The sequence below is a fragment of the Schistocerca piceifrons genome, chromosome 1 (assembly GCF_021461385.2).
Source record: "Schistocerca piceifrons isolate TAMUIC-IGC-003096 chromosome 1, iqSchPice1.1, whole genome shotgun sequence".
NCBI classification, from domain to species: domain Eukaryota; kingdom Metazoa; phylum Arthropoda; class Insecta; order Orthoptera; family Acrididae; genus Schistocerca; species Schistocerca piceifrons.
This window is the reverse complement of record NC_060138.1, coordinates 275,430,672-275,454,318: the sequence shown is the minus strand read 5'-3', so window position 1 is coordinate 275,454,318 and position 23,647 is coordinate 275,430,672. Positions and strand designations below refer to the sequence as shown.

Sequence of the window (23,647 nt, the reverse complement as noted above, 5' to 3'; positions counted from 1 at the left end):
GAGCCAGTGCTCTGCTAGGCATACTACTGAGATATCACTGAGTTCACTGGTCAGCAAAATGCTTAAGTCATCAGTTTTGTTGCTCAAGGATTGGACAGTGTGATAATCGATTTTCAGGTCTGAGTGGGGTTTACTCAGGGGGCTCGAAGTCATATTTACCGTGTCACTGACCTTTAGATTAAATTGTGCTGTATTCCAGGTATGTTGACTTCTGAGCAGTTGTGCTGGTTCTGTTGGTCGTCCTTGGCAGCCGACTCATCTTCCAGGTGGGCCTGAAAAGTATCCACATGCACTTCATTCTCCTGAGGCATCACATTTACATTTCGGAGGGATTTCTCGATAATGTTCACCATCACATTATTGATCCTTTCAGGTTCCTGACCTTTTTGAGGGGTCAGGGGGTTTGTGCTTCGTCTCTGTGACTTCGTGACCCATTTGTCTAGTGTAGTTTGCACAGTATGGCCACTATTACTCTTTTTATTTCCCATCTTGTTTGTCTTTCCAATTGCTTATTAGCATCTGTTTATGGCTTTTGGTTTCTTATTGTCCCCCATAGTTGTCAGGAAGGCCAGTCTATTGCAGATAATCTCCTTACCATGTTTGTTCAGGTGTAAGCCATGGACTCTGTAATCCTTCTCTTAGCTATATTTGTACCTTTCAATTGACTTCTACTTTATTGTATGTAAAATGCTCTTTAAGAAAGCTACCCAGCTGTAGCAAAGTGCAGCATGATTGAGAAAAGACTTTTTATGTAAATGTTGTAGTGCTTAAAGATTTGTGCAAAACACGTGAAAAATCAGAGAAAGACATTTTCAGTAGCAGAGATATTTTAAATTATACAGCAATATGATGAAACAATATGTTGTCACAAAAATAATTTTTAAGTCTCCTAGGATGTTAAATTGAATGTTGCAAGATGATGTGGCAGTTGCTTGTGAAGCAACAGAAAATGAAAGCTGGTAGATAATCTGAGCTGAAAAATGGTTAAATTTCTTATATTCTCCGAACTAGGGCTGTATAAATTTCTGTACAGTAACTGACTAGGAATTCAAGCAAAAGGTCTGTAACTTATGCTTATGTAGACAATATAAAATTTTAAAAATATCTATGGATTGGATCAATAAGTGTGAGACACATTCTGGAACCGATTACCAAAACTCGAGGCCAGACTTGCACCACCTGGAAACTTGCATCCTATAAAGCCTTAACTGAGGTAAAAGACCAACAAACATCTATCAGATAATGCTGTTGTTCCCTAGAAATGTTGCAACAAAAGGCAACAGCCAATCCTTCCAGTACTGAAAAAAAATCAAGAAGAAAAGGCTCTTCTCAGAGCCATCTCTAATAATGGTATCACCAAAAATAGACAACAAATTCTGTCAGAACTTTGCTGCATGCATAAATGGGACTTACTTTGTGTTGAAGAAACACACAGAAAAGAAGGGGCAATAAGACCAGAAATACAGGGAATGAAATTAGCCGCAGAAAATCCACATCCTAAATATGGCAGAGCTATCTTCACAAAACCTGAAATAGCCATAACATCAACCAATAGAACTACCAACAACAAAAACATAGAACTACTGACTGTTGAACATGGCATCTATACAATAACATCAGTATGTGGAGAGGAGGTCATCCTGACATTGCCACCTAATTGCAACAACCAGAAAAGACAGTCCAGTTAGTAGACTTTAACTACCACAGCACATCATGTGGGTACAGATGAGGATAGACACATATTAGGTAAGTGGGTGGGAATAAATAAATTATCCCTGATTCATGACCCCAAGCTACCATGCTCATTCAACAGCAAGATCTGGAATGTGAATTCAACACCAATAATCATTTTGTAAGCACAAATACGGAAGATCAATGCTTAACAACCTTATACACACCTAACACAACAATGGCCTTTTGGAATCCAAATATACACTGCTGTGAGGACAACAAAAATACCATTACTCTGAAGGTTCAACTTTAAAGAAGGTAAATGGACAGAGTGCACTGAGGAACTGGGTGGAGAAATAAAAAATCTCTGCCCAATCCCAGAAATTTACCAATCCTTCAAAAATATCCTTGAAAAGATTTCTAGGAGACATATACCATGATGCATTTTATCAGGCCTGTCCGACAAATCAAAAGACATCCTGAGGAAATACGAAACACTTTATGAACAGGATCCTTTTGGTGAAGAGTTAGTGCTATGCTGAGAAACATAAATGGAAATGATTAGTGAGTCACAGCAGAGGAAATGGGTCGTTCCTGGAAAGAATCAATGTGACCCACAGCAGCAAAGTGGCCTGGAACATAGTCAAAAAACATAACAATGACCCTAAGATAGCCAAGTAAATCCCTACAATAACACCTAATCAAATTTCTCACCAACTCCTACCAAATGGATAACCCAAAAAGAAATGTCTGGAAATAAAAGTTATCAGAAGCCAGAGCCAAGAATCAAACATGTTTGAAATGTCTTTTTCCTGCAGGTATTTTTTATTCATGTCAAAGGCATCAATTACAAGGGAATGAACAGAAACTAACAGTTATAAAACATGTAAGTAGACAATGGACATTAATATGTAAACATGAAAAAGGGACAAAGAAATCAATGATTAACTTGTTTTTGCCCAAAAGTGAGTTACATTCAAAGCATTACAGTTAGCATACAGTCAGAAGTAATTGTACATAAATAAGCATTCATAAATACACTTAAGTATAGACTAACAGACATTGAATTAAATTGTCTTTGACCAGAAATGGGCAATGTCCAAGGCATTAGAACTGGTCAGCATCATCTCTTCTTCTGCACATGATGACAGGCATAGACGGCAGTTGCGCAGGTGAGACATTGTCTGCTCCTCTCCACACTCACAAGTTGAGGGTCCTCTAGCATATCCCCATTTTTCAAGAGTTTTTTTACACCATCCAACACCATTTTGTAATTTGTTGAGGGGCTTCCAGGTACACCAGCTCTCATTATCACTGGGAGGTAGTTCTTCTTTAGGTTGTCTGCAGCCTAGAGGAGCAGTCTCTACTCTCTTTCTTTACATGTCTAGCCTTTGGTTTGTGTTGTTGTTGTTTACATAGATCCTTACAAAACTTTTTCTGGACTTCAAGCAAGAGGATGCTGGCAAATGGGCAAATAATGGGTTAGTGTCAGATGTCAAGGCTCTTGTGTCCTTCTGCTTGAACACCTGCTTCATGCCTGATGTCAGGTGGAGCTATACCTGCTAGATTATACAGCTGCTCCACTTTAGTGGGTCTCAGGCGCCCAGTGATTATGTGGCACGTCTCATTCAGAGTGATGTCCACGTGCCTAGCATGGTAGTAGTTATGCCAGAGAGGTGCTGCATATTAGCCTGCAGAGTAGCACAACGTGAAAGCCGAAGTCCACTAGGTATGCACCCCAGTTAGATCCCCTTAGTTTTCATATGATATTATTCCTTGCGGACACTTTCATTTTGGTGTTTTGACAATGCGTTTTGAATGTTAGGCTCTGTTCTAAGGTCAAGATACTTTGGGGAAAATGAATGTTCAAGTTGAGTGCCATTCCATGAAATATTTAGTTGTTGGTTGGCCTATCTGTTTTTTAGGTGGAAAGCACAGACTTGCCTTTTTGTAGGGTTAGGCCTTAAGTTATTATTTTTGTAGAACCATCCTAGTTCTCCCAGTGCTTCAGACAGTGCCAGTGCGAGATCATCCATGTACAAAAAACTTCTGGTGTACAGCGAGGGTAGTTGATCATTTGTATACATATTATGAATGCTATCGACAGGGGATCTCAAGTTGATTCCGTATTTCTAGATTGCCGGAAAGCTTTTGACACCATTCCTCACAAGCGACTTCTAATCAAGCTGCGGGCCTATGGGGTATCGTCTCAGTTGTGTGACTGAATTCTTGATTTCCTGTCAGGAAGGTCGCAGTTCGTAGTAATAGACAGCAAATCATCGAGTAAAACTGAAGTGATATCAGGTGTTCCCCAGGGAAGCATCCTGGGACCTCTGCTGTTCCTGATCTATATAAATGACCTGGGTGACAATCTCAGCAGTTCTCTTTGGTTGTTCGCAGATGATTCTGTAATTTACCATCTAGTAAGGTCATCCGAAGACCAGCATCAGTTGCCAAGCGATTTAGAAGAGATTGCTGTATGATGTGGCAGGTGGCAGTTAACGCTAAATAACGAAAAGTGTGAGGTGATCCACATGAGTTCCAAAAAAAATCCGTTGGAATTTGATTACTCGATAAATAGTACAATTCTCAAAGCTATCAATTCAACTAAGTACCTGGGTGAAAAATTACGAACAACCTCAGTTGGAAAGACCACATAGATAATATTGTGGGGAAGGCGAGCCAAAGGTTGTGTTTCATTGGCAGGACACTTAGAAGATGCAACAAGTCCACTAAAGAGACAGCTTACACTACACTCGTTTGTCCTCTGTTAGAATATCGCTGCGTGGTGTGGGATCCTTACCAGGTGGGATTGACGGAGGACATCGAAAGGGTGCAAAAAAGGCAGCTCATTTTGTATTATCACGTAATAGGGGAGAGAGTGTGGCAGATATGATACACGAGTTGGGATGGAAATCATTAAAGCAAAGACGTTTTTCGTCATGGCAAGATCTATTTACGAAATTTCAGTCACCAACTTTCTCTTCCGAATGCGAAAATATTTTGTTGAGCCCAACCTACATAGGCAGGAATGATCATCAAAATCAAATAAGAGAAATCAGAGCTCGAACAGAAAGGTTTAGGTGTTCGCTTTTCCCACGCGCTGTTAGGGAGTGGAATGGTAGGGAGATAGTATGATTGTGGTTCGAATAACCCTCTGCCAAGCACTTAAATGTGAATTGCAGAGTAATCATGTAGATGTAGATGTAGATTAAAGAGTATAGGAGCCGGAACACTGCCCCATGGTAACCCATTCCTCTGTAGTCTCCATCTACTGCGCCATCCTTGAAATTCCATGAAAAATCTCCTGTTGCTAAGGAAGTTGGCTATTAAGGTGGTTAAAGTAGAGTCATTAGTGACATCATAAAATTTTTTCAGGGATAATTTATGGTTCACAGTGTCATATGCAGCAGACAGGTCAACAAAGACCACACCGGTTACCATACGTGATTCAAAGCTGTCTTCGATGTACTTGGTGAAACTGAGGATCTGTGATGTGCAGCTTTTACTTGGTCTAAAGCAGCCTGTTGAGGTATGAGCACAGAGTCAATTGCTTCTGTCAAGCAATTCAGAATCATTATCTCCAAGATTTTATACTAATGGCAAAGAAGAGATATGGGACGGTAGTTCATAGGATCATTGTTCTCTTTACCGGATTTAAGGATAGCGATGACACGCGCTTTCCGCCAGACTTTGGGGATCCTACCAGAGCTTAAGCAGTTGTTAAAAAGGTCTAAAATCCATTTTAGTGTTGCAGGACCAAAACGTTTTATTTGCTCATTCCTAAGATCATCCAGACCAGCAACCTTTCCTGTTTTACACTTACTAACCGTCCTCTGCAGCTCTTCCAAGCAGAAAGGTATAGATAGGTTGGTAACAGAAGTACGCATGTTATTAGACAACGCAGAAATGCAGTCTTCCATCCTTCTTCTTCACAAGGACCACAGAATAGGAACAGGTACTTTCTGCAGGTTCATGTCGTCTTGCAGCTTCTTTGCCACTTCTCCTTGGTTATCCATTCTCTGGCTGATAACATCCTACAGGTGGATAATCCCAAGAGTTACGCGGTGTTCTACTATGTGCTGCTTGATCTGTCTTTTCTCCACTTCAGATATGAAAGCATCTGAAATTGTCACAGAACAGCTAATACTCACCAACATTGTTCCTCAGTCAGGCCAGAACCTGTTGGCTATTCAGTAGTAGCTTCCTCCTCTGTGTTTCCTGTAGTGATAGCAAAGCACATTTCTTCATCAGTGACATTAAGCTGTTCTTCCTGCACTATTTTGGCTAGCCCTGTGCACGTATCTTTAGGGACGAGCTGCAGCTGCTCATGACAGTTAGTAATCCAAAGTCCTCTTCAACCACCTGCAGTGCTTATGAACTTCATTTGAATGTAGATTTCTTTTGTAAACCTGAGTAACTTTTTACAATTGAGAAAAGTGTCACAGTTTAACTGAGCTTCTAGACTGACAACTGGGACTCATTTTATTGATGACAATCGCTCACAGCAGTCTGTGTCAGGTGTGCTTGTTGAAAAAGCTTCATTAGTTGGGAACTCTGATCTTCCACATTCTGTGGCTAATTGTGATGCATCAAGATATCCCATCTGAAAATTATGTTATGACTACATTCTGACAAAATGACAAATTTGAAGGGCTGTGTTCCTTCAGTGATTGTTATTCTTACAATATCTGTTCCTGCAGTCTTTCAGCACAGTCATTATCATACAATGGAACATAGTTTCCTCTATCTGGTAATATTAAGCATTCATCATTACAGAAAATGAAACCCCAAGAGTCAACAAGTGCGAAGACAGGTTGGCTGTGAATGAGATTTCCTGGCATCTCGATGACTGTTGTCCATGAAGGATTTTCATTTGTGGCAGCCTCACTTTCATAAATGGTCGCCTTGCTTAGTTTTCGTGAATTTAACAGCTAGTTGAGTGGCTAGTACCTCTGTACAGCACAGAGAATAGGTATGCTGTGTTTGGAAGTGACCTTGTCCAGGTATGGTGATGAGCTTCATCCCACCGGTCAATTTTAATTGTCCGGAGTTGACTGGCATGAATAGAATTGTTATGGTGGTTGACATCTGGCAGTTAAGCAGACATCAAAAACTTGTTTTCTTTCTCTACAGTGGTGTTCAGTGTGTCAAGGGTATGCATTGCAGTCTGTCCTCCAAATGGCTGTTCTTTCTTGGCAGAAGAATTGTTATATGTGCATTGGTCAGGTGCTGGGCTGTCGCTTGATGGTTCCGGAGTAAGTCCAATTAGGCCAGGTCCATTGTTCCTGATGCATTCAACTGGTGGCAGAGATTGGTGCTAAAGATTGATACATGGTTTGTATAAAAAGTAATGAGACAGATTTTTTGCTGACACGACTACATGACTGTACTTCCCAGTGCGACATTGGGGGGAAGGGGGGGGGGGGGGTACCAGGTGTCTGGCCGAAAATACGTGAGGTGCCGTTTGCCTGTGGGCTCTTGTCTCGGGAGCTCTTGAGTGGACACGTTGCAAAGTCGTCAGTCATGGTGCAACATTTAGCAAACAATCACTCAACATTACACCATCAAGTTTTGTGAGAAACTAGGAAAATTGGGTAAGGAAACGTTGATATGTGTTTCCAAGCCTGCAGCAATGATTGCCTGTCAAAAGCCCGGGTTTTCAGGTGTGTGAAGAGCTTTAAAGAGGGCCAGGACAGCTTTGAGGACCAGGACCACTCCAGACACCCGTCAACCAGCAAAACTGATGACAACATTGACCATGTGTGCATTTTATTGAACACTGACCATCACATGAGTGTCAGGATGATAGCAGCGCCCTCAGGCTTGATAAAATGACAGTGCATAACATCATCACCAAAGAATTGTTGGTGAGGAAGATCTGCACCTAGATGGTTCCAAAGATTTTGTCAGACATTCAAAACCAAGCACTTGTGGACGCCTGCCAAGACAATCTCCAGAGCCTTGAAGCTGATCCGGAATTTTTAGATAACATTATCACCAGAGACAAATCCTGGGTGTTTCAGTATGACATGGAGACAAAGTGCGTGATTGCCAAATGGCACACTGCAGCATCCCCATGTCCATAAAGTCCAAAAACAGCTCACATGAGCAAATTGAAGGTGAAATCCATGCCGATTGTGTTTTTCGACGTCAGGGGCATGGTTTATCATGAGGCCAAACTGTCATCGGTTCTTTTTATTGCGAAGTGCTCAAGAGACTGAAAGCCAGGGTCCATTGCGTGAGGCAAGCCATCACCAATGATTGGAAGCTGCATCATGACAATGTGCTGAGTCATACCTGTTTCATGGTAGCCTGCTACCTGGCCAAGAAAGGGATTCCAACAATTCCCCAGCCCCCCTACAGTCCCAATGTGGCCCCACTAGACCTTTTTTTTTTGTTCCCCAAACTAAAAACTTTCCTTAAAGGACACCATCATGGGACCCTGGACTAGGTCCAAGCCATCACAACGAGGACTTTGAAGGACAACCCAGACTCAGCGTTCATGGTAGCTTTTGAAGTGTGGAAATCTCACATGCGGTGGGTTGTTGACTCTCAAGGGTCACACATTGAAGAGTACTAAATGGTTGTAGCAATATTTAGAATAAATTTTGATTTACAAACTCAGTCTCATTACTTTTTATAAAACCCTGTACATCTGTTCTTCAACATTCTCTGTTACCTCCTGATGTATATGGCCAACATTCATTGCTGCTAGTCTGTGCTTACCTGGTCCAATTGTTCTGGCTGCCATAAAATGCTGTATCTCTTCTCTTATAAAATGGCGTAACAGATAGGTGAGGTCATGGTGGTCTTCCACAACCATCATGGGGATGACATTCAGGATTAGATTAGATTAGATTAATACTAGTTCCATGGATCATGAATACGATATTTCGTAATGATGTGGAATGAGTCGAATTTTCTAATACATGACATAATTAGGTTAATTTAACAACATACTTAAGTTAATATAACAACTTTATTTTTTGTGTTTTTTTGTTTTTATTTATTTTTTATTTTTATTTTTTTCTATTTTTTAAATATTTTTTTTCTTTTTTTTTCTTAATTTATATCTAAAAATTCCTCTATTGAGTAGAAGGAGTTGTCATTCAGAAATTCTTTTAATTTCTTCTTAAATACTTGTTGGTTATCTGTCAGACTTTTGATACTATTTGGTAAGTGACCAAAGACTTTAGTGCCAGTATAATTCACCCCTTTCTGTGCCAAAGTTAGATTTAATCTTGAATAGTGAAGATCATCCTTTCTCCTAGTATTGTAGTTATGCACACTGCTATTACTTTTGAATTGGGTTTGGTTGTTAATAACAAATTTCATAAGAGAGTATATATACTGAGAAGCTACTGTGAATATTCCCAGATCCTTAAATAAATGTCTGCAGGATGATCTTGGGTGGACTCCAGCTATTATTCTGATTACACTCTTTTGTGCAATAAATACTTTATTCCTCAGTGATGAATTCCCCCAAAATATGATGCCATATGAAAGCAATGATTGAAAATAGGTGTAGTAAGCTAATTTACTAAGATGTTTATCACCAAAAGTTGCAATGACCCTTATTGCATAAGTAGCTGAACTCAAACGTTTCAGCAGATCATCAATGTGTTTCTTCCAATTTAATCTCTCATCAATGGACACACCTAAAAATTTGGAATATTCTACCTTAGCTATATGCTTCTGATTAAGGTCTATATTTATTAATGGCGTCATACCATTCCCTGTACGGAACTGTATGTACTGTGTCTTATCAAAATTCAGTGAGAGTCCGTTTACAAGGAACCACTTAGTAATTTTCTGAAAGACAGTATTGACAATTTCATCAGTTAATTCTTGTTTGTCAGGTGTGATTACTATACTTGTATCATCAGCAAAGAGAACTAACTTTGCCTCTTCATGAATATAGAATGGCAAGTCATAAATATATAATAAGAACAACAAAGGACCCAAGACTGACCCTTGTGGAACCCCATTCTTGATAGTTCCCCAGTTTGAAGAATGTGCTGATCTTTGCATGTTACGAGAACTACTTATTTCAACTTTCTGCACTCTTCCAGTTAGGTACGAATTAAACCATTTGTGCACTGTCCCACTCATGCCACAATACTTGAGCTTGTCTAGCAGAATTTCATGATTTACACAATCAAAAGCCTTTGAGAGATCACAAAAAATCCCAATGGGTGGTGTTCGGTTATTCAGATCATTCAAAATTTGACTGGTGAAAGCATATATGGCATTTTCTGTTGAAAAACCTTTCTGGAAACCAAACTGACATTTTGTTAGTACTTCATTTTTACAGATATGTGAAGCTACTCTTGAATACATTACTTTCTCAAAAATTTTGGATAAAGCTGTTAGAAGGGAGATTGGACGGTAATTGTTGACATCAGATGTATCCCCCTTTTTATGCAAAGGTATAACAATAGCATATTTCAGTCTATCAGGGAAAATGCCCTGTTCCAGAGAGCTATTACACAGGTGGCTGAGAATCTTACTTATCTGTTGAGAACAAGCTTTTAGTATTTTGCTGGAAATGCCATCAATTCCATGTGAGTTTTTGCTTTTAAGCAAGTTTATTATTTTCCTAATTTCAGAGGGAGAAGTGGGTGAGATTTCAATTGTATCAAATTGCATAGGTGTGGCCTCTTCCATTAACAGCCTAGCATCTTCTAATGAACACCTGGATCCTACTATATCCACAACATTTAGAAAATGATTATTAAAAATATTTTCAACTTCTGACTTTTCGTTCGTAAAGTTTTCATTCAATTTGATGGTAATACTGTCTTCCTCTGCTCTTGGTTGACCTGTTTCTCTTTTAATAATATTCCAAATTGTTTTAATTTTATTATCAGAGTTGCTGATTTCAGACATGATACACATACTCCTGGATTTTTTAATAACTTTTCTTAATATAACACAGTAGTTTTTATAATTTTTGATAGTTTCTGGGTCACTACTCTTTCTTGCTGTCAGATACATTTCCCTTTTCCAGTTACAAGATATTTTTATACCCTTAGTAAGCCATGGTTTGTTGCAAGGTTTCTTACGAGTATATTTAACTATTTTCTTGGGGAAGCAGTTTTCAAATGCATTTACAAAAATGTCATGAAATAAATTATATTTTAAATTGACATCAGGTTCACGGTACACCTCATCCCAGTCTAACTGCTGTAGGCTTTCCCTGAAATTTGCAATTGTTAAATCGTTGACTGAACGTACTACTTTGGAGGACTGTTTAGTATTGCTGAATGGAGCTATGTCATATATTGTAACTAGCTGTGCACCATGATCAGAAAGACCATTCTCAACAGGCTGAGCATTTATCTGGTTAAACTTATCTTGGTCTATAAAGAAGTTATCTATCAGTGAGCTGCTATCCTTTACCACCCGAGTAGGAAAATCAATAACGGGTGTCAAATTGAAAGAACCGAGTAATACTTCAAGATCATTTTTCCTATTACCCTCTTTCAGAGAATCTACATTGAAGTCCCCACAAATAATAATTTGCTTCCCCCTGTCTGACAGATAGCACAACAAGAAGTCCAAATTTTTCAGAAATAGATGAAAATTTCCTGATGGGGACCTATATACAGTTACAATTATAAATGTGCCTTTATTTAATTTAAGCTCACAGGCACATGCTTCTATATGTTTCTCTACACAAAACTTTTTTGTTTCTATACTTTTTGCACAATGATAACTTTTGACATATATGGCAACTCCTCCTTTCTCCATATTTTCTCTCATTACATGTGCAGAGAGCTTATATCCACTTACATTTACCTTATCCATATCAGTAACAATGTGATGCTCAGACAGGCATAGTATTCACTCTTACATCTGTTGTCCAACGTTTTTCTGTTGCATTTTGTCAATTTTTTGGCACCATCTGATTATTTTCTCTATTGTTGTGACATCCTTTACCAGAGATCTTTTGCAACTTCTTCCATCAAGTGTGAGATTTAGTCAGCTTCTGTTGTACTTGGATCACAGTGTGACATAGGCCTAAAACAGTCTGTATGTAAGACTGTACCATTTCCCCATGACATTTTGCCATGTTCTTTCACTAAGCAGACTTGCTGCTGCGTGTTGCCAAATATTTTCTTCAGTTTGGCCTGGATTTATGCCAGCTGTTGAGTTTCTCTTCATTGTTCAGAACCACTGCTGGGCTGTGCCACCTAAGTTAAAGAACATGTTTGCCAAGCACATCAGGTCATTCTGCCTGTTATATTTGGCAACTTGATTGAGTCTTTTCAGCCATGTTTTGGGTCCCAACCAGCCTCTCCAGAAAACACTGATGGATACCTGATGTGCTGCTGACTTACTGTTGTTTAGGAATTCATTGGTCTCCTGAGTATGCAGACCTTGGGAATGATGTACTTCTTGCATTCCAGCTCCTGTCCTCATAAGTTACGGCTTTTTTGTTGCCTAATTGGAGCCACAGTGATGCAGACATTTTGAAGTACCCAACGTCTTCACCAAACAGAATAGAGTCTAAATCCAAAAGCAGGGTTGTCTGTGAAGTACAACACTTAGCACTAAAAGCATATTTATTACAAACACCAAGGTATAGCCAGAACAGAAATGAACACTTGGGCAGAGAGTGCAGCTACTTACACAAACATCGAATGTTCCAGAACATACAAATGTGATTGATTTATGGAACCTTACAGAACTGATAAATACTAAGTAGCAAATAACTGCAGGTATTAAGGTTTGAATAGGTTACCCAGAGCACACCAACCAGTGGTTCCAGCTGCTACAGCATGCTACTTGCAGAACAGCACTCAGAAATATTTGATGTAGACAGATGTGGACTGTTTTTCAAAACTGTGCCTTACAAACGTTACACAGTAATAAATTGACACAATGACATCAACAAAGATAGAGTGACAGTACTCACTTTCAGCACAGAGAAGCTTATGTTGGTCTTTGTCAACTGAGCTGGAAATCTTCCATTTCTTGTAAAATATGCATGAATTGCCATGAGAATAAATGAATTTGCAGTGGCTCAGGCAATATGCATACAGTTTTTTTTTTTTTTTTTCTCTGGAGGAATATGCTGGTTACTCACGAAAGTTGAACTTTTTTTTCCTCCTGATCCATCCAACAAATTTCAGCCCAAGCTTCAAACAATTATAAGAGTGACAGAAGAGTTTTAACGCAAATGTGTCGCTGAACAATATGTTAGAAAATGAAAAGATGTAGAATCCTCTGGATGCATTTGGTTTTGTTTCAGCTGAGTGGAATGTTATGGAATTCCTGGTATCAAAAACTGTTTGTAGATGACTAGTTTTTCAGGTGAATTTATCACTCTTTTTGGGCTGTTTTAAGTGTTTGTGGCAGATTGGGTGCAGTTTTTGTCATACATATTTCAAGAAGGAAATGTCGAAGTTAATAATTCTGATGATAGCGAGTAGGCACTCTACAAAACCTCAGTTACATCCATTTGCAAGGTATTGTTTCAGCTCTGACTTACATTATTACGCCTGAGAGTGGTCATAAAAGATAGTGTTTAGATCAATCAGAGATTTTCTTCTTCAAATATCACACAGAAGACATATGATGAAAATTTATTGAAATATATGAGTAAGTTGAAATGTTTGTGTAGGTCATGTAATTTTCAGAAACTGTCACCTCGGCGATGATGAGGAAATGTAGTGGCCTCATCTTTTTTGCTACACATGTATTGTATTTTTTAATATGGATGATATACTCTACCCCATATATTGATTGACCTTGTTTCATGTAATAAAATTAATCATCACATGATTGTAGAAAGACAGTAGATCATTTTGTCAATGTATAGAATTGAAAATAAAGGTTTCACAGAATTTCATTTCGAAATGATAGCAAATTATTAATGATGTCCAAAACAATGATGGGAAGCAAAAACAAGGAGAATGTGGATGACCTAAAGCCAGAGTAGAAGCCATTCAGTATACTTTAACAACTGTTTAATGGCCATGACATACGCATTAAAACAGTACTCACTGTTGCATTGGTTGGTTGAGAATTCCCGGAATATAGTTATCAACTGAATTATGAGAAGGAAACTTGTTACTCACCATATAATGTAGATGCTGAGTCACAGGTAGGCACAACAAAAAGACTCTCACAATTATAGATTTCAGCCGTTAAGACCTTCGTCAACAATAGGCGCGTGCGCACGCGCGCGCGCACACACACACACACACACACACACACACACACACACACACGTCTTTTTGTTGTGCCTATGTGCGACTCAGCATCTTTCCTTCTCATAATATACAACTGAATTGGTATTTTTTATTAAACAGTAATGGAAATGCCTGAATTGTTGTGGTTTATAGATAAGCACTTGTATCATTATTTTTGACATTCAGTAGTCACCTCAAATACCACTCATTCACTTTCATATAAACAGTGGTATTAGTCCTTTCACTTTTTTGTGTGATGTCTGTGCCTATACACCTGAAATGCAGTGGATCTTGGAACACTCCACAAATATAGCTGTTTGCAATATTGTGGCATAAGCCTCTGAGAGCACATGATCTGACATTTACCAGACATGGAGAATACATTTCATTTTGTTTATTGCACATTATTGTATAGATTTTGTGTTGTCTTATGTTTCAGTCAGCCACAAAAGTGATTTTGATGAATATGTGCAGTCATATTTGGTGCTGTCTGCCCTCAATATCAGTACTCTCATATTAAAACCAGGGGGAACATTTCTAGCTAAAATATTTCGTGGGAAGGATGTTAACCGTGTATATGCCAAACTGAAACAATTTTTTACTGAAGTCATGTGCGTCAAACCAAAATGTTGTCGAAATTCAAGCATAGGTAAGTACAAAGAGAGTATATATTCACAAGATGATTGATATTTATTTGTTCCATGTCAGATCTGATAGCAATAATGTAACAGACAAAGCAAGCCGTTTTTACTGTAGGAGAAAACAAAGTTTGTGGAATCTGAATCATTATACAACTTCAATTTTTACATATTCAAGAAAATTTTATGTGTAGAGATCAACTGTATTTCTTTTAACTGTTGCAATGGTGGTACTGAAGTATTAATTTGAAAGTAGTTGTTCACATCCAGTTCCAAACCCTCTGTGACTTTTTCTTCATTATCCCTATGTCCCTTTTGCAGTTAAAATAACTTGTGACTTTTGACAGTTGAGCCCAGTGGAGGGAACACGGTCGCACTGTCCAGGAAACACCAATGATGAGCCAGTTTTTCCTACAGCACCACTAATAGGTCGTCTGGTGAAACACACTATGTTTCCACACCACATTTAAACAATAGCACATGGTACTAAGCATCAGTCACTTCCGTTTTTCTCAGCTCTTTGCCAGGTGTTGTGTTTTCAGTTGTTAGAGTGTTCAGTGTTTGTTAATTGCTGCTGTGAACTAGTTTTCTGTATTAACTTTATTTTAGTAGCAGTTTGATACACAGGGTGCTTTTGCTAAAATGGGGACAAACTAGGAAATGGTCCCTGAGAGGCTAAGGAGCAAAACAGGTCATAAGCACATATGACCATCATACATTCCATGGCATTTCAGCCATATGCCCGTATGACCTTCCTTGCTACTTATCCTCTTAGAGGTAGTTTCCTGCAGTTTGTCCCCATTTAGCAACGTCACCCTTTATATGTCAACACACGGTTAGCTGCAAATAACATCAACATTTGCTGGCTTCATAAATATGAGAGATTTGGAAATGAATTCCAGTTAGTGGACAAAGCTGCAAATATGCGAGTTCCAAGTGTGAGTACTCCAAATTTAGATAGGAGTGGTGGACAGATCAACCACTGCACTTAACATACTCCCTGTGTCAGAAAAGTTCCATGACAAGTTTTCTTTATTTCTGAATTTGCAAAACTAAAAAGGAACAAATTTTTTATGTTACCTGGTATGTGTGCATCCTTGAAATGACCTACCCATGTTTGTACACAAACTCACGAAGTGGCTAGGCTGTACTTAGTAACACACTGTTGGGTTCTTGGAGCATTAGTTACAGTGACACAGTGGGTGCTGATTGTGACCAAAGAGTGAACATTAAGTTGTGCATCAAGCTCAGGAAAACCCCTAATGAACATGGACAATGGTCATGCAGGTGAAGCACTTTCAACAAATCGTGTTTTTGAGTGGCACAAAAGGTTTTGTGAAGGCAGAGGTACAGGGCAATACAGTCACAGATTTGGTCACACATCTACAGCACATACCAATGCAAACGTGGAGCGTGTAAGTTAGTCATTGAGAGAAGACTGTAACTGTGCATGTGATATCAGAACAACTAAATTTGAATCATGATGTGTGTAATAAGATTTTATGTGAAGATTTAGGAAAATGGAAACTTAATGCAAAGCTAGTCCCTCAAACACTAACAGACAAATGCAAGGAGGAAAGACAAAGAATTTCTGCTGAACTACTGTATAGAGCTAGATATGATCAAATATTTATGTCAAAGATTATTGCTGGAGATGAAAGTTGGTGCCACCAGTATGACCCTCACATGAAGCGCTGAATGGCATAATCCTGAATCACCAGCCTTGAAAAAAGTCAAAGGACAACCTTCAAAAACAAAGACAATGTTGAGCACACTCTTGGCAGTTAAGAATTAGCTCATCATGAGTATGTTCCTTCAGATCAGACAGTGAACCACGCTCTTTACATCAGAGTCTTGAAACATTTGCGACAAACGATTTGCCATCGCTGCCCTGGCTTGTGGCATTCTCAGGACTGGTCCTTAATGCATGACAACGCAATACCTGATACTGCTTTACCTGTTACTGAGTATCTGGCCAGACATTTTGTTGTTGGCATCCTACATCTGCCATATTCGCCCAACCTTTCACCTTGAAATTTTTTCTTATTTCCGGAAGTGCAAAGGCGACTGAAAGGAAAGCTTCATCAAGATATCGCAGACATCCAATGGGCTGTGACAAATGAGCTCACAAGCATTGCAGTTGAAAATGGTAGGACAATCATCCGTCACAGTGGCTCAGCTCATGGTTTCGTTCCAAATTGCTTACTGCTGTTTCAGTGCTGAAAGCAAAGTGAATATCACAATGGGGTGAATGCACAGTTTTCAGACAATGGCTTTATATTTTTCTGCTCCAAAATATTCCCCAGGATTCAACAAAAGCATACATCTACATCTACATGACTACTCTGCAATTCACATTTAAGTGCTTGGCAGAGGGCTCATCGAACCACAATCATACTGTATCTCTACCATTCCACTCCCGAACAGCGCGCGGGAAAAATGAACACCTAAACCTTTCTGTTCAAGCTCTGATTTCTCTTATTTTATTTTGATGATCATTCCTACCTATGTAGGTTGGGCTCAACAAAATATTTTCGCGTTCGGAAGAGAAAGTTGGTGACTGAAATTTCGTAAATAGATCTCGCCACGACGAAAAACGTCTTTGCTTTAATGACTTCCATCCCAATTCGCGTATCATATCTGCCACACTCTCTCTCCTATTACGTGATAATACAAAATGAGCTGCCCTTTTTTGCACCCTTTTGATGTCCTCCGTCAATCCCACCTGGTAAGGATCCCACACCACGCAGCAATATTCTAACAGAGGACGAACGAGTGTAGTGTAAGCTGTCTCTTTAGTGGACTTGTTGCATCTTCTAAGTGTCCTGCCAATGAAACGCAACCTTTGGCTCGCCTTCCCCACAATATTATCTATGTGGTCTTTCCAACTGAGGTTGTTGGTAATTTTTAAACCCAGGTACTTAGTTGAATTGATAGCTTTGAGAGTTGTACTATTTATCGAGTAATCAAATTCCAACGGATTTCTTTTGGAACTCATGTGGATCACCTCACACTTTTCGTTATTTAGCGTCAACTGCCACCTGCCACATCAAACAGCAATCTTTTCTAAATCGCTTGGCAACTGATGCTGGTCTTCGGATGACCTTACTAGATGGCAAATTACAGAATCATCTGCGAACAACCAAAGAGAACTGCTGAGATTGTCACCCAGGTCATTTATATAGATCAGGAACAGCAGAGGTCCCAGAACGCTTCCCTGGGGAACACCTGATATCACTTCAGTTTTACTCGATGATTTGCCGTCTATTATTACAAACTGCGACCTTCCTGACAGGAAATCACGAATCCAGTCGCACAACTGAGATGATACCCCATAGGCCCGCAGCTTGATTAGAAGTGGCTTGTGAGGAACAGTGTCAAAAGCTTTCCGGAAATCTAGAAATACGGAATCAACTTGAGATCCCCTATCGATAGCGGCCATTACTTTGTGCGAATAAAGAGCTAGCTGTGTTGCACTAGAACGATGTTTTCTGAAACCATGCTGATTATGTATCAATAGATCGTTCCCTTCGAGGTGATTCATAGTGTTTGAATACAGTATATACTCCAAAACCCTACTGCAAACCGACGTCAATGATATAGGGCTGTAGTTCGATGGATTACTCCTACTACCCTTCTTAAACACTGGTGCGACCTGCGCAATTTTCCAATCTGTAGGTACAGATCTATCGGTGAGCGAGCGGTTGTATATGATTGCTAAGTAGGGAGCTATTGTATCAGCGTAATCTGAAAGGAACCTAATCGGTATACAATCTGGACCTGAAGACTTGCCTGTATCAAGCGATTTGAGTTGCTTCGCAACCCCTAAGGTATCTACTTCTAAGAAACTCATGGTGGCAGCTGTTCATGTTTCAAATTCTGGAATATTCCATTCGTCTTCCCTGGTGAAGGAATTTCGGAAAACTGCGTTCAATAACTCCGCTTTAGCGGCACAGTCATCGGAAACAGTACCATCGGCACTGCGCAGCGAAGGTATTGACTGCGTCTTGCCGCTTGTGTACTTTACATACGACCAGAATTTCTTCAAATTTTCTACCAAATTTCGAGACAATGTTTCGTTGTGGAACCTATTAAAGGCATCTCGCATTGAAGTCCGTGCCAAATTTTGCGCGTCTGTAAATTTTAGCTAATCTTTGGGATTTCGCGTTCTTCTGAACTTCACATGCTTTCTCTGTTGCCTCTGCAACAGCGTTCGGACCTGTTTTGTGTACCACAGGGGATCAGTTCCATCTCTTACCGATTTATGAGGTATGAATCAATTGCTGTTGCTACCATATCTTTGAATTTGTGCCACATCTCATCTACATTTGCATAGTCAGTTCGGAAGGAATGGAGATTGTCTCTTAGGAAGGCTTCTAGTGACACTTTATCCACTTTTTTAAATAAAATTATTTTGCGTTTGTTTCCGGTGGATTTGGAAGAAACGGTATTGAGCCTAGCTACAACGACCTTGTGATCACTAATCCCTGTATCAGTTATGATGCTCTCTATCAGCTCTGGATTGTTTGTGGCTAACAGGTCAAGTGTGTTTTCGCAACCATTTACAATTCGCGTGGGTTCGTGGACTAACTGCTCGAAATAATTTTCGGAGAAAGCATTTAGGACAATCTCGGAAGATGTTTTCTGCCTACCACCGGTTTTGAACAAGTATTTTTGCCAACATATCAAGGGAAGGTTGAAGTCCCCACCAACTATAACCGTATGAGTGGGGTATTTATTTGTTACGAGACTCAAATTTTCTCTGAACTGTTCAGCAACTATATCATCGGAGTCTGGGGGTCGGTAGAAGGAGCCAATTATTAACTTAGTTCGGCTGTTAAGTATAACCTCCACCCATGCCAATTCACACGGAGTATCTACTTTGACTTCACTACAAGATAAACCACTACTGACAAACACTCCACCACCAATTCTGCCTAATCTATCTTTCCTGAACACCGTCTGAGACTTCGTAAAAATTTCTGCAGAACTTATTTCAGGCTTTAGCCAGCTTTCTGTACCTATAACGATTTCAGCTTCTGTGCTTTCTATTAGTGCTTGAAGCTCAGGGACTTTCCCAGCACAACTACAACAATTTACAACTACAATTCCAACTGTTCCTTGATCCATGCACGTCCTGTATTTGCCATGCACCCTTTGAGATTGCGGCCCACCCCGTACTTTTCCGAGGCCTTCTAACCTAAAAAACCGCCCAGTCCACGCCACACAGCCTCCGCTACCCGTGTAGCCGCCAGCTGAGTGTAGTGAACTCCTGACCTATTCAGCGGAACCCGAAACCCCACCACCCTATGGCGCAAGTCAAGGAATCTGCAGCCAACACGGTCGCAAAACCGTCTGAGCCTCTGATTCAGACCCTCCACCCGGCTCTGCACCAAAGGTCCGCAGTCAGTTCTGTCAGCGATGCTGCAGATGGTGAGCTCTGCCTTCATCTCATAAGCAAGACCGGCAGCCTTCACCAAATCAGATAGCCGCTGGAATCCAGAGAGAATTTCATCAGATCCAAAGCAACACACGTCATTAGTGCCGACATGTGCCACCACCTGCAGCTGGCTGCACCGTGTGCTCTTCATGGCATCTGGAAGGACCCTTTCCACATCAGGAATGACTCCACCCGGAATGCACACTGAGTGCACACTGGATTTCTTCCCCTCCTTAGCCGCCATATCCCTAAGGGGCCCCATTACGCGCCTAACATTGGAGCTCCCAACTACCAATAAGCCCACCCTCTTTGATTGCCCGGACCTTGAAGGCTGAGAATCATCCTCTAAAACAGGGCAGGCAGCTTCATCTGGCTCAGCCAGAGACAGTGCCTGAAACCTGTTTGTCAGACGCACCGGGGAGGCTTTTTGATCAGCCTCCGGGGACGTCTTTCGCTGCCTGCCACGCCTTGGAACGACCTCCCAATCAACCACAGGCGAGGGCTCAGCCCCACTGCGGGCAGCAGCCGGGGCAACCACAGCAGCAGACCGATCTGGGGACAGACGGGAAGAGGTTGACATCCCCGTGATACCCAAGTCCGGCTCCCCACAGTGGTGCCCATTGGCAACAGCCTCAAGCTGCGCGACCGAAGTCAGTGCCGCTTGCAGGTGTGAGCGAAGGGATGCCAACTCAGCCCTCATCCGAACACAGCAATCACAGTCCCTGTCCATTCTAATCGATGTTGAACAACAGTTACTGAAACACGAGTCCGTGCCTAGATAACGCAAGGGAAACATGCAAAGAATGTATTAACTAACCTGTACAAATGCCTAACGACTGCGCTACAATCTGCCTGAATTTACAAATATAGTAACTAAAACTCGAAATTACACGTCCTATACGAAACTCACACGCAATTTAAAATAAGAATCTACTATTCAGGTACTAAGGCGCGATGCTACAACTCTCAAATACTATAATACGCCAGAAATTTATGAATTAAACAATGCAAGTGCCCCAAAACACGCAAAGAAATTAAGAATTTAACTATGTAACAAATAAGTAAGCTAGGGGTATACGACTTGCTGCTGCAGCTGCTAATCCAACGGTGGCAGGGGGCATAGGACATGCACAAAATAATATTTGATAAAGCTACCACAATGCAGTTGAAGAAGCAGATATCTTGTTTTGAGTACAGAGAAATGTTCCATCAGAACCAAGCATGAACAAGGCAGTGTTACTGGAACCTGTAAAGTTTATCTGCAGAAAATTCCACTCTGCCAACTCAACACCTGGCTTACAGCTTTCATGGGCAATAAAATTTTTATTTTCAGTATTTCATATACTTACTGACAAAATTTAAAATGCTGTCATAATCATACTCATTAAGAGCTATAATCTTATGTTAAAGGTTTAACAGAGTAAGTCAAGTGTTACAGTTAGAAAATGTGTATATATCGTAAGGCAGCATAACTCACAGTGTGCAAATTACCCAGACTACATTCATCGAGTATTTGAGAAGGAGAGCACTTAGTGACCTCCAACAAACTTCCCACATAGATTCAAACTTTTATGCAACACTTTCTCACTGGCACACCCCACAAAATGACGAAAGAAAGTTTATTGCGTAGTACTTTTTTTTTATGTTCATGCAATAAAATTGCAGAATCAGGCAACATTTCAGTTATTGTTGCTTTATTACTAAATTCTATTCACACCACATTTTGCAGACAGTATCCACATACACCACTGAACATAACTGCAAAATTGTATCATTTTATGACACATAGTTCAGTGTATGTGACATTTATAAATGAAAGTTCGATTCTTTAAAGAACAGAGGTTGGGGAGCTACTGGTGTCAATCTAATTGAATGTATGAGGGCCCAAGTGACAAAATACAGGACAAAAAACAATTAAAGTTTCCTCTTGGTGAGGTGGGAATGCTAACAAAAATAGTTTTTGAACGTGACCCTACGGGACTGGCTTTTAATTGTGAGCCGTACCAATAAGGTAGTTGAACACACACAGATTCCTGAAGGATTGCTAAAAACATTCAACAGCCTAGACCGTAAAAACATTTCTTTTTCGAAGACAACCAGTTTCAACAGGCTTTTCTGTCTTCTTCAGATCTTAAAAATATTTTTTTGTTATGAAATATGTCCCTTTTACACTGGACCTCATGCCAAGTTGTCATGTGAATAAAAATCAGCACATTGTAAAAGGTTTGTCATAACTAAAATATTTGAAGGTATACAGCGCCTTTTGCAAATGGTCATGTCCATGTATATTTGTTACTCACAGATGCTTGTTACATGACAGAAACACAATAGACAGTAGCACATCTGTTCAATAAGCTAGACATGTTCTAAACAGTGAAAATCAAATGTTTAAAGAATGTTCAGCGTATTTAAACAGATGTGCTACTATGTAAAGTGTTTTTGTGATTCAACAAGCATGTGTGATATATGATTATGTTTTCAAATATTTTAGTTGTAACAAACCTTTTACAATGTGCTGATTTTTATCCACATGACAACTCAGCATGATATGCAAGTGTAAAAGGAACACATTTCATAACAAAAAGAGTTTTTAAGACCTCAAGATGACAGCCAAGACTGTGGAAACCAGTTGTCTTCAATAAAGAAATATTTACGTGATCTAGGCTGTTAAATTTTTTTAGCAAGTAAACAGATTGCTCCTTTGGTCTTCTCAAAATGAGGAAACTCAGTCATGAACAGGCGTGGCTCGTAATTAAAGGCTCTGAGGTGGAGCTGCCCCAAAATATGTGTTAAAGTAAATTTCGCAAGAACGTATTACATAATTTAAATTATCAGGACGAATTTCGGATATTTCCCATTCCGATTAAAATAACGACGGTCAACGTTTTTGAAACTGTTTGTATCGATAGATGTTTTCCGAACGGTTAGTAGTGTTTAGGCTGCGCCTTGGAACGTCCGTAAGCTGGATGTAGTAGCGGTTTGGGGGCGTGGCATCTACATAGTACTGCTCTTTATGGGCGACCCGAAGGCTCAGAGCTTGCAGCCTAAGGGTGTCATACCAACCACCAAACGTTTTTCACGTTCCACTACCTATGTAATAAAGAAATGTAGAGTGGCCGAAACTTCGCTATCCAATCTCTGTCTCTGCACATCTCTACTACGCTTCGACGTGTCATTAATCGACGTTTAATATTATTGTTTTGATAATGTTTTACATAGTTGTTTTGTTTCTGCCATTGGCTACTATATCCACATTTAGAATAAGTTTGCAAATATCCCGCCAGAGTGCACTAGACTACAGTAACATAACAGTACTGCCATCTAGCGAGAGTTTCATAAGTGATTAGTGTGGTGTCACCGCCAGACACCACACTTGCTAGGTGGTAGCCTTTGAATTGGCCACGGTCCATTAGTATACGTCGGACCCGCGTGTCGCCACTATCAGAGATTGCAGACCGAGCGCCGCCACACGGCAGGTCTAGAGAGACTTCCGAGCACTCGCCCCAGTTGTACAGCCGACTTTGCTAGCGATGGTTCACTGACAAAATACGCTCTCATTTGCCGAGACGATAGTTAGCACAGCCTTCAGCTACGTCACTTGCTATGACCTAGCAAGGCGCCATTACCAGTTACTATTGATGCTGTAAAACATGTACCGTCAAGAGCGATGTTCACCAATTATGGATTAAAGTTAA

General features: G+C 40.1%; 1 protein-coding gene across 3 annotated transcripts in view; it reads left to right on the top strand.

The window, feature by feature from the left end:
* Nucleotides 1-23,647, top strand: part of LOC124801151 (putative tRNA (cytidine(32)/guanosine(34)-2'-O)-methyltransferase) — a 77,606-nt gene that overhangs the window by 34,421 nt on the left and 19,538 nt on the right. For 2 of the 3 annotated variants that reach the window (XM_047263055.1, XM_047263063.1), the window contains exon 5: nt 14,314-14,523. The exons of the other annotated variant lie outside the window; for it this stretch is intronic. In XM_047263055.1, coding sequence (XP_047119011.1) covers nt 14,314-14,523 — 210 coding nt within the window. The remainder of the gene's footprint in view (nt 1-14,313; nt 14,524-23,647) is intronic. 3 annotated transcript variants of the gene reach the window in all.